The 12,743-nt window shown below is 37.4% G+C and overlaps 1 protein-coding gene across 7 annotated transcripts in view; it reads left to right on the top strand.

Moving 5' to 3' along the window:
• The window catches only part of CNKSR2 (connector enhancer of kinase suppressor of Ras 2), a 208,296-nt gene that overhangs the window by 61,309 nt on the left and 134,244 nt on the right, over positions 1–12,743 (top strand). For all 7 annotated transcript variants that reach the window (XM_048955183.1, XM_048955191.1, XM_048955198.1 and 4 more), the window contains exon 5: positions 12,063–12,104. In XM_048955183.1, coding sequence (XP_048811140.1) covers positions 12,063–12,104 — 42 coding nt within the window. The remainder of the gene's footprint in view (positions 1–12,062; positions 12,105–12,743) is intronic.

Below are 12,743 nucleotides of genomic sequence, written 5' to 3'. Positions count from 1 at the left end.
TTGGACAAATACTTGCTGTGGTTTCACTCTTAATGTCACCCTCCTTTCTGATGGGTTATTAAATTTAGGGCTCTTTAGTAGCTCCCTACATTGGACTGTTTCTAGTAGAATCATAGAATGGCCCAGGTTGGAAGGGACCTCAAGGATCATGAATCTCCAACCCCCTGCCACATGCAGGGCCGCCAACCTCCACATTTAGTTCTAGACCAGGCTGCCCAGGGCCCCATCCAACCTGGCCTTGAACACCTCCAGGGACAGGGCATCCACAACCTCTCTGGGCAGCCTGTTCCAGCATCTCACCACTCTCTCTGTAAAGAACTTCCCCCTGACATCCAACCTAAATCTTCCCTCCTTCTGCTTAAAACTACTTCCTCTTGTCCTGCCATTATTTACCCTTGTAAAGAGTTGATTCCCCTCCTGTTTGTAAGCTACCTTTAGGTACTGAAAGGCTGCAATGAGGTCACCCCACAGCCTTCTCTTCTCCAGGCTGAACAAGCCCAGCTCCCTCAGCCTGTCTTCATTGGGGAGGTGCTCCAGCCCTCTGATTAATAGCTCCATGTCTCAATTTGTACTGGGAGCCCAACACTCAGAATAGAAATGTATCATATGTAATGATTCTATTAGCATTGTTGGGATAGTATCAAATATACTGAAAGGGAAGTTAATATCCTTCGTAATAGGAATGTTGTTACAAAGTATCTCTTTTCTATCATGATTCCTCACTTTTTGCCATCCTAGCTCTTAAGGACTTTAAGGACTTGATAAATATATTTTTAAAACATTGAACTTAAGGTCATGCTAAGTAGCTAATTACCATAGGTTTCTTTAACTAATAAAAGGGCTTCAGTAGTTAAGTAGTGTGAATGTTTGATTAGCTTCTTATTACACCTGTTATGCTTTTGTTGGTGTTCATAAGCAAAACTGTACATGAAAATTGATTTTTTTTTTTTTAAATTTAAATTTTTGAAGTTCTTCCTTCTACTCCAACTTTGTTAACAGATGCATTCAGGAAATCTTTGTTATTCTACTAGTAATAATTCCTGCCCACATTTTTTTAAGAAAAAGGAGGCTACAGTTTTGGAATTTGAAGTATGTATGTATGCATAGTACACAGTTTATACAAATTGTCCCATTTCTGGTAAGTGTGCAAGTAGGAGGATAAGTGTACAAGTGGGTAGATAAACAAGTGTGGTGTGAAGTTAAAAACTGAACAAAAAAGTCCTACCAGAAAACAGTACCAAGGCAACATCTGCCTTTTGATCAAAATGATATTCCAATAAGAATGTTGTAAGTTATTGAAAATCATGCTGACAGAAATTTAAACTGACCTTGTATCCTCCAAGTGCTGTTGATAAGCAAGATTTATTGTTGCATAGGGTTCAGACAGTGCTCAGGAACAGCGGTGTTTCAGAATGCGTATTATCACATGCGGTTGCTTATTCACCTGGAGAAGTCAATGTATTATGTATAAGGTAAAGAGGAATATAAAGGATTGCTTCAAATATGAAAATTGTTTTTGTTTATCAAAGCATCTTCAATTTGTAGTCTTTAGCAATGTTTTCCTCCTTTTCAAAGTAAGAGTAGCTTATTTCTCCAGAGCACACTTTGACAGAAAATTTCATTTGTAATTTAATGTAAAAATAAATTATTAAATGCCTAGTGGGCATAGATGCCCTTTTCTGATTGTAGTGGCTTATTTCTGCAATTTTTCTATATATATGTGTATATATATATATATATATTTTTTTTTTTTCAAGTTGCTTACTAGTGGATTGTTGTCTTTTATTTATGTTTTGGAGTGTTTCTCTGAAATGGAATTAGGCAGGGAGTAGATCAAAGGTTAAACCTTTAATAACAGTATATAGGGATATGAAATTCTATCAGAAATAATTTGCCTCGTGGTTGGAGGAGGGAGAAAAAAAAAAGACTGTTGAGTATATAAGAAGCTTAGCGACTAGAAAATATGAATGTGTTGGCTTATTCTTTGTTTATTTGTTTAGAAGATTTTTTAGGTTAACAGACTCTCTCAATGGAGGTAAAAAAAATGAAACAAAAAGAGGCAGAATAATTTGTGGAAGAAAGGGTACTCTTTTTGATTCAGCATATTCTGGTAAACCAGTGTAACTATTGAATTTTTATAAGGAAAAGAGCCTGAATGGGTCAAGGTAAGGTGATAGTGAAAGAGTCAAGGACAGCTTGGGTTTATTCATACTTGATGGAAAGTGGCTGTAAGTTCGTGGAAACTGAGATCAAGTGTGGATGTAGAGGAAAAGTGTTTTCAGGCGTTTCATACATTGCGTTTAAATAAAACCTGTTTTATTTTTTTTTCCTTAAGTTGATTTATATGGGCACTGCACCTGCACTTGTTGAGTGCCATCACTGTTTTCCATTCAGCTAGGGGCAGATAGGAGATATGCCATGCTTTGTCTGTAGTTCTTTGCAAAAGCTGGATTTAATCCTTAACGATGATGGATTGAGATTATATTAATTAGATGAGTAAAAATGGTTTTCACTACTTTTGCTTCAGAAACTCTGATTTTCCTTTTCCAGAGACGGTGTAGTATCTGTAAGCAGGTGTTACAAAGCAGGATTTCACTTCAGTCTGGTGAATTACAGAAACTGCGTTGCTAGGAAGCCAGCAGAAGCTTTGGTCATGAAAAGTGTGAGGTCAAGCTTTATTTCAGGGAGGTCATGTGAGATACATTTGTGTTTGTTTCCTTAAATCCATTAAAAACACACGAAGAATTTCAGATTATCCAGTGTGAAACGTTTGAGTCATAGCTGAGCCTGAAATGCCATCTTCCTAAATACCATTATGTTTCTCAAGTTCAGTTATTTTCTCTGTTGGCAGAATAACCACCTAGGCACTATGAAGTATTTTGCTGCAATTTTGTTTTATAAACCACAGTTCTTTATAATGAGAATCCTAAAGGAAAAACAGAAGTAAAAAAACCTAAAATTATTTACCTCTAAATGATTTTGCAGGTGACATTGAAAAAAAACTGCAGAACACCTTCCACTAGAAACTGTGCTTGGCATGTCAGTAATGAAAGAGCTCATTTTGAATGCTTGACACTAATTTTTCTGGATTAGAAGTGTGGAATAAGGTGTGCTTTTACTTTGTTGTTGTTGTTTTTTCTCATTTGAAGCATTTTTACCCTGGTTGTCAACCTCTCATTTGTTGATAGTTTCAGTGGATTCTTTTTACCTCTTGAGAATGTCTTTGAGTAGAAGAATTATCCTGAAGTGAAATTCAATTTAAACTGTGTGAGCACTTGGAATCTAGCAAGATAGATGAGCAGGTGTCAGTATGACTTTACCCAGTTATGAAATGCTTGCTAGAATTTCTGACCTAATAGATTGCCAGTTTGTTTTAGAAACAGTGTTGTAAGAAATGTGATTATATGCAGATGGGTTAATGGTTGGACTAGATGATCTTACTAGTCTTTTCCAACTTTAATGATTCTATGGTACTTAAGAATTAATATGTGACCAGATCTCAAGGGAAAGCAAGATGATGCTTTTCATAGAACGTAAGGCAGAAGTAAATGGAAATGGAAAATGATTTCAGAAATCTGGAAGAAAAGAGCTCAGTGCCCACGTTGCATCTCTATTAATCCAGAGAGCAGTTTTTCCCAGTAGTTCCTTGATCTGTGGGTGATTTATGTAAGTTGTGTTAAATTTTTACATGAAGCATTCTGTTGCTATGGTGATAGGTGCCACTCCACGCAGATTGTTTAAATAACGTTAAAGCAATTCTTTGTACTCAGTAAGCTATGTAATTGCTCTTAGTTTGTACACAAGGGCTATGAACTTCAAAAAAAAAAAAGAAAAAAGAAAAAAAAAGAGCAGTTTCATTAAATCATGGAAAGACTCTGGAGTTTTACATGCTTTTGTGTAGGTTGCATAGGGAATATCTTCTTATGTAGCGTTTATTTAATAGCTGGCATTATATTTTTCACTATAGGGATATTTTCCTCTTCCATTAGTATCTTAAATGGTGTGTGCTCACCAATCTGCTTTCTCCCATCTCTGTCATTTTTTAGGTATGTTTCTGATGGGAGAGGGACAGCATGGGTTGCTGTAGACATAGGTGAGCTCTGGGTTAAAAGCAGAGAGGCAGAGAGTAATAACAGAGCAGGATGCCATGGACTCGGTGTCAAGAAGCTGCAGGGATTGAATAATTGCAGCATAAGTGGAAAAGAAAAAATATTTCTGAATGGCAGTGGGAAGAAAATTGACAGGATTTGTGTGGGAGGTGGAGTTGGAAATGGCACCCAGGTTGTGAGCTTGTGGGACATAAGGTGGTGGAATTGTTGACAGAGATAGGCAAAGAAGGAGGAAGCAGGGAAGATTTGGGAAGAAACATGATTTCAGCTTTTCAGCATATTGTGCTAGGGCTAGTGGCAAATATCCAGGAGGAGATTCTAAACTGTGAATGTGAACAGAAGGGACGAGAGCTCTGTGACTCATCTACTCAGAGATGATAATTAAAGCAGCATGATTTTTAGGAGGTGCTGAGCAATAGTGAAGAGGTTGCAGAAGATGGGAGGGTTAAGGGTAGAGCTCCCTGGGCTGTGGCAGTCTGGAGGAGGAACAGCCACGATGAGAGACTTTTTTTGAGCAGCTCAGCAGAAAGAAATTCAGAGAAAGCACCATATTCCACTTACAAGTCCACTTGTTAAATATATATATATATATATATATACATTTTATTTATAAACTGTGTAATTTTAAAACTTAAGTTTATATGGCAGCTGTCAAGGACTGCCTGTGCAAATGCTGGGATGCTGCAAAGCTTAAGAGCAGCCTTCTATTGTATTTTAGGCAGTGAGATGAGAGAAATGTGTTTCCTCTTGCTCTTCAACCCTGCCTTTGTTCCAGGCATGTGTAATATCACTGTCCTGAAGCCTGTATCTTTTTCATCCAAAGCCCTGCTAGACCTCTTAAAATCAAAGATATGATAAAGCATCAGACTAGGAAAGCTGTAAATGTGTCATGCTCTTAATTCTTTGCCTGTTAGCAGAGGAGAATGTTACCTGCTTTCCAGCTTCTTTTGGTTTGGGAGTATTTAAAGGGTTTGATTTCTTGGATTTTGTGGGGGGTAGTTTGGAGGAAGAGTTTTGAACAGATCTGTATTGCTGCCAATTTGTGTTTTATTATTCCAATAATTACTCAATTATACCTGTAAATTGCACGTTAGGAATTCCCTAATATCCTTCAGTTCTCAACGGGACACAGTAACATCTTTACCACACAGCCTATATTGTATTGATCAAGTTTATTGTTTCAAAGCTGACATTGTTTAATTCTGTAATCAATTGCATTAGAAATATTTTCCACGCATTTTCTGTTTTTAGTAGTTGAGGACTAAATTGATTGCATCTACCTTATCTTGTACCTATTTCAAAATCATTTACTATTGTCTCAGTCCAAAAAAAGCAATAAAGGGTAACGATAACAAAATCTACTATGAAGACTGTGAAGCTTTTGCTGTTTTTGTGTTGGCAAAGCTTTAGGCTTTATCATAATTACTAAGAACTGTTGTGAAAACATCCAGTGAAGATTCCAATAAACATCAGTCTTATCATTTTCCTGCCATAAATGAACTGGGTGGAGTTCAAGCCAAACGAGCCTTCCTAGAGCCAATGACACAAGTTGTCTGGAGCTAGGGCTCAAAGAGACCTTCTGGAAGACAGAACCACTTATTTTGGAAGATGTGGAGAGCCACAAGGGCCTGAAAGTCATGATCTGAGCATTCTCAATTATTTCTTATTGTTCTACGTAGCAGGACTAACATACCATCCATTTGACATACACTGGAATTAAAGGATTCAGTTACAGTTTAATCAATTTGAGAAGCAAAGGGATTTAAATGATGGCTTGACTTAATTCCAGCCAATGGCTACATTGCTCAAGAGAGATTTTATACCAAAGGTTTGGCAATGCATGAAGGCCTGAACTCTCTTTTAGCAATCATGTAATTCATTATTTTTGTTAGAAATAGAGAATCAGAGTTACATACTTCAGAATATTTTGCGTGACTTCAAAATAATGGCGACAACAATACTATCAGACATCTGTTTTTAAGCAATACATGAAATCTAAGTGTTGCCATCTTAAAACAAGACATGGAAAAAATATAGAACTGATTATTTAAAGTGCATTTCTGAAGTGATTTCACTGCCATTTAAAAAATTATGTTCCTAATCTTGCCTGTATTTTGTCACTGGAAGACTGCTAAAACCTGTGTGATACACACACGTATACTGTCTTCATGGAAATTCAGCTGGACTGTGGAGAAAAACGTGAAGAAGACAATGGAGCAGCTCCATCAGAAGCAACTCAAAAGCTGCTTTGAAAATGAATGCTCTCATGGTGACCTTTTTTCCATTTGACTCCACCTCTGTAGCAAGCACCACACAGATTCTTCCAGGCAATGCTCCAGTAATGCAAATTCACAAAATATTTGCTTGGGCTATTTTGTTATCAGAGAATCAGGAGATTCAATTTTTGTCATTGGCAATTGCATGCTTTTGTACTTGCTCTGCTTAGGAGATTTCCCTGCCTTGAAGGAAAAAATTAATGAGGATGGGTATATACATGAATAACTGAGTCACTGATCTGAAGAACAGTGAAATACAGTGAAGCAATAACGATACAGCTCTATTGCACACTCTCGTCTAGAAGTGCTGAGCCATTTCTGAGTTGTTGCTGAAAGAACAAATACACATCTTTTTGCAATTCTCCCTGTTCCTGAACATTTCTATGCATATTTTATATTCTGAACTAGCATAACTTTATTCTGAAGTTAAGTTGTGGAGTTTATAGGAACTAGAGACTGCCAAAAAGAATGCAGTGCCAGAGATGCCTACAATATGTGGACAAACCAATAATAACACTAAGGATCATTATGTTTTCAAAACAGTATTTTGCAAGTACCCTGAGAAGTGCTTGGCAGTTAATTGCAATGGATAATTTGATGCGATGCTTACTCAGACATATAAATATATGTACATTATATACATGCACAAATAGACGTGTTTCATTCTGAAATTTGTCTCATAGTTACAGTACTGGAGAACTGCATGATCTCCAGCTCCAGATCCCACTTGCTTGGGATGCATGAGCAGTAATTTGAGTTGGCAGGTTTCTAGACCTCTGTATTTCACGTTCTGAGTTGAGATTTAATCAACTTTGATGGAAAGAAAAGGACCAAAGAAAATTGTCAGTATAATTAGCTGACCCAATTCCCCAGTTCTGAGACGTACTAAGATGGAAGTTTGAAAACATAAAAATAATAGCAAGAGGAGAAGGAAAGAAATTAGAAAAATAAAACATCATAACCATTGATTTAAAAAAGAAAAATAATCTATAACTATTGCATTTTGTAGAGGTTACTTCACACGTGAGATGTACTAGCATAGTTGAGGAACAGAGTAGGGTGAGATATATGCATTTGGAAGCATTGTCACCAGTCAGTGCTACTTTAATTAAGTTGATCTAACTGTAAGTGTATGTAATAATTCTTACCTAGGGACATGATAAAATCCAACTTTTTGTAGAAATAATACAGAATCATGGCTGTGAAGCTCAAAAGTTCTGGAAAAAACACAATGTAAGTGATGCATCTCAGTTACACTGTAGCATGTCTCGCTAGTTTTGCAAATAAGTTTTGAAATTTGGGAAGTTTTGGAATTGAAAGTGCAGAAAAACCTTGTTGTTGATTACTGTTGTTTGTTTTTGCTGTTTTTCACTTCTGCATTTTTTTCCTTTATCTTCCATCTTTGGATCTTATGTTTCCCTTTTTATTAAGATCTCAGCTTATTTCCTTCTATCTCTGCAAAGAAAGAGCCCAAAAGCGCCCTGTGACACTTTAGATGCATAAATTAGAGCTGCAAAGAGTGACCGTGAAAACCTTATGTTAGCAGTTAAATTGTGCCATTATATTCCCCTTTTAATCCTCCTCCTTTGCTGACAGAACTGTCCGTTTTTCCTGCCTGAAACTGTTAATGGCCAATATTTGAGTACATCTTTAGTAAATGTAAGTTAGCACACAGTTTGTAGCATAAGGAAAAGAGCGGCATCTCTTGCTTTGTTAGCAACCCCCTCTATTATGTTGGGTTTTTTTTAATGTTTATTCCAAGCTGGATGTGGCTCTGGGCAGCCTGGTCTAGTGGTTGGTGAACCTGCACACAGCACGGGGGTTGAAACTGGATGATCATTATGATCCTTTTCAGCCCAGGCCATTCTATGATTCTGTGACGTGCACTGAGGAGACAGTATTCTTCTTCAGCTGTTTGAGCTGAAGTCGTGTTTGATTGGTTAGGTGAAGATGAAATAGCTTAGCTTTCATTATAACTTTTCAGTGAATATGCATGTTTCACATAAGGCACAGGTGAAAGCAAAACAGCTCCTCTTTGTTGTAACTGCATGTTTGAGTTGAGGGTTAATCGCAGTATTCTTCCACTAATTGAATAGCAAATAATTGAATAGAAGGAAAACTTTGCTTTTTTTTTTTTTTGTTTTGTTTTTTGTTTTTTTTTGTGTGTGTGTGTGTGTGTGTGCTCCATGTTTTCTGAAGTAGAAAAAAGTTGATGTTGAACTTATATATGGTCTGTTTCTTACCATAACTATATTTTTGCGGTACTGTGAGTAAACAGATTCTTAAGAAGATTCTTCAGGAATAGTCAAGGTTTGGAAGGAAGAGTTGTCCTCTTACTGAGGGTAGTATGCTATTAAGAGAAAAAATTATTTCTAATTGCATAATTAGTGGCTCTCTTTGTTGTTTTCAAGTGCATTAAGCATTTTCAGTTGAAATGAAATGGATATGAAAAAACGATAATTGTAAACAGTGAAGACTTCCAGTAAAAAAATCAGTTCATTGTTCTACCTAAGGGATATCTGAAGAGTATGAGCCCAATTATCCATAACACTTGCTTGAAGATAAAGCACAAAACTGTGTAATGACTTAAAAATAAATAAATAAAAATAAAAAATAATAACAATAATAAAAAAAATCCAGGGAGAAATAAACTGTTGACTTTGAAAGAAAATTATGTGTAGGTTTTGCTCTTGGGATCATTCAAAAACTATCTCAGCCCTTGTCTCCAGGGATGGCTGAGGGAAGTTGAAACAAGCTTGCTATGATACAGAGGTCCACTTGGTGACATTCTGTAGGTTGCTTTGAATCTTAGACTTCAGGATTGCTCTAGGCTGTGGTAGCATGGATCTTTGCATTCCTGCACATTTTTCTGAGTTCAGGCTTGAATTATGTGTTGCTGCATGCCATTTCTTAATGGAAAAGGCATATTTTGGAATTGTTTTACTGAAGCATTGAGTTTGCTTTCCTCCAGTTTTTCTCTTACCTACTTAACAATTTTTTTCTTGACTGAAAATAAGGAGGTAGCATCAAAAATCAGCAGTCCTATATGCGATGAACTCCATTAGCAATTTGTTTTCCCAAACTCTGTGTTTGTTGATAGCTGTGTGTATGGAAACTACTGAGTCACGGCCTGAACCTCTGACTGATCACCTGAGGCGAGCCATGAGTCAGCCAGAGGAGCACAGGTGAAGGCAATTCACCTGTGCTGCCGGAAGAGGTGGAGCCTGGCTCCACTCCTCCTAGACCTATTTAAGAGCTGGCTACCAGTGGGGAAGGATCTCATCTGGAGATCCCTCCTTCTGGTGTTTTGTGGTGAGCTCAGCATAAGGGTAAGCCTTTCATTTATTCTCTCTTGTTATCATAGTCCACTTTGCCTAACTCTCTTGTTTATTTTGTGATTGTAACATCTTGATATCCATTGATTATACACTATGCGATAAGGATGGGATTTCAGGGTGAAGCCACTTGCGCCATGTAGACTCTAGATGCCTGGGAAGTTTTCTACTTGATTTCCTGTCATTGGGAGATTCAGAAATGTTTTTTACTTATACTCTTGGTTTATCAGAAGTAAGCAGGTTTTTAACTTCCTTTACGCGTGCGTACATGTAACAGTGTTTCTCCCTAATTCACTTACTTCCTAGTTGTGATGAACCTCTATGGAGTCTGGGTTCTTAAACTCCTTCCCTTAGTAGTGAGAGTTCTCAAACAGTATCCTCTTTAAGCTGAATATTAAATTTACAGTAAACTTTTCATTACAAATGAAATAATTACGTCTATCTAAAAGCGCCTTTTTTTTTCTCTGCAATATAAGTGTTACAGTATTTTTTTTTTTTTTAAAAATGATTCATAAGAATCAGTGCAGAACACAAGATATATCCAGATTGAAAATGCTACGTGCCCTTTCATGTATTGTTATATATGAAATGTGCATTTTGCTACTGAGATTGCAAATATGTCACTGATATTTGCATATAATTAAATGATTCAGATTTTCTTTCTGGCTGTACTTACTGGCAAATGTTTCCTGAATGTCTTGATAAACTTGCTGCTTCTGCATTGTTGTTTTAGGTAAAGCTTAAGAACATATTGGCTATTCTTACCTAACACTAGAAACATTTCATGGACTAAAAATTCATTATTAAAAGAGTTGCATATAACAAACTTGTTTTTCAAAGAGGATAAATTGATTAAAAAATGAAAGGATTTACAGTGTGGAACCTTAGTCAGATCTTTCAAGTGAGTTATTGGGTAGGATATAAAGCATCTATCCTAAACTGTGTACAAATCACCACACAGCTGTCGCACCCTGTGAACTTAGAAAAGATAGTTCTTTCACCAGTGTTGGTTGCATTTCATGTATTCATTTCCTTACTAATTCCTGTATTTCCACTTTACTATATCTGCTGAGACTTGGCCTGTCAGAAAAACTGACAGCCCTGAGCTTTCCATCTGTTAATCCTCTTAGAAAAATAGCCTCACATTTTGGGTAGTGCATACAGGCTCCAACAGACCTTGTAGAATCATAGAATGGCTTGTGTTGGAAGGGACCTCAGAGCCCACCCAGCCCCTGCCATGGGCAGTGCTGCTCCCCATCAACTCAGCTGCCCAGGGCCCCATCCAACCTGGCCTTGAGCGCCTCCAGGGATGGGGCACTACAGCTTCTCTGGGCGGCTGTGCCAGCGCCTCACCTCACCATCCTCTGAGTAAAGTATTTCCAGCTAACATCCAATCCAAATTTTCCCTCTTTTAGTTTAAAACCATTCCCTCTTGTCCTATCACTATCAGACCCTTTAAAAAGTTAGTCTCCCTCCAGTTCATAAGCTACCCTCAAGTACTGGTCACAGTAAGGTCTCCCCAGAGCTTTCACTTCTCCAAGCTAAATTAAGTCCAACTCCCTCAACTTTTTTTCCTTTGTTTACTGATGTTGTCACTGCATCACAGAAGGCTATCAAAAGTCAGGCACAGTCTGCCCTTAGCAAAGCTGGCTGTCACAGATCACCTCTTTATCTCACATGTGCCTTAATACAGCTTCCAGGGGGATCAGCTTTGTGATCTTCTCATGCACAGATGTGAAGCTCACAGGTGTATCATTTCCTGGCTTTCTTTTTCTCCCTTTCTTAAAAATGAGAGTGATGTTTCCCTTTTTACAGTCATGGGGGACTTTGCTCGATAGCCAAGACTTTTAAAGTATGGTGAGAATTGTACCACAACCACATTAGCCAGTTCCTTCAGGATCTTGGGATGCATACTGTCCAGCCGCATAGACTTGTACACATTCGGTCTCATGAGACAGTCTCTAACTTGCTCCACTCTTACAGAGGAAGATTTTGATCCCCTGCCCCCCCTCCCCATCTAGAGGTTTGGGGATATGGAGGAGTGGGAAGCCTTACTGCTTCTGCTGAAGTCTGAGGCAAAGAACTTGAGTACCTGTTTTCTCCATGACTGTTAAAGCCAGTTCTCCCTTTCCATTTACTTACGGAGAGAGTATATTTTCCTTTGCCTTTGGTGCTGGCTTCACTCTTTTGTTATATAAATCTTTCCATTCTAATTGAGACTTTGAAATCTTTTGTTTCTTCCTCAACCCATTTCAGTTTTATTTAATTCTTTTCAAGAATAAATCTAGGAATGGTGATTGATTGGATCAATCTAACCTGTCTTTTCTGCTTTACTTTTTCAGGATTGCACAGTATATGAAACAGAGAATAAAATTCTTCATGTGGTAAGTCATTTTTGGATTTCTATTAATAAATGTACTTGCATTGAACAAATAGGATTCTATCTCTGTGTGTTTTGTACTTTTTCCGTGTATTGCCAGTGTGATAATGAGCTAGTCTGCGTATGACTGACTGCTGAATATTTGGAAATAAGTATGAATAGGTAATGATTGCTAGGAAAACGAAGCTTGACATATGAGAAGCCAGCAACTTTGTAGTGGCTTATGTTTTAAGCTGGTTCATGCCTATCTGTTGTTTGTAAAACATGGTTAGGAAAATGATTTTGAAGAATGAGATTTCCTTTTAGAGAGCTGTTTTCTAGTCTTATATGATATCATATGTAAATGTTAGTGACATAGCTTCCTTTATTCATCACTCCTAGGAGTACTGAGCTAGTCTAGTGATAAGAAGATTAAAGCAAAGCTTTCCTGTTGAATTCTCAGCATAAATACAATAGTCTATTCCCAGATTTTCTACTGCTATTCATAACAAATAAAACAGCTGAAATTTGTCAGCACTTAAACACCAGAATATAAAATGGTTTGGAAAGGCTGACACTTCAGGGGATGGAGAGAAGAAAGTTTGAGAAATCTTGTGTGAAAACTACTGAGATGACGTAACACCTAAGTATTAAATACTAAATT

Source organism: Lagopus muta, chromosome 1, assembly GCF_023343835.1.
Source record: "Lagopus muta isolate bLagMut1 chromosome 1, bLagMut1 primary, whole genome shotgun sequence".
NCBI lineage: Eukaryota > Metazoa > Chordata > Aves > Galliformes > Phasianidae > Lagopus > Lagopus muta.
This window is presented reverse-complemented; position numbering and strand designations above follow the sequence as displayed.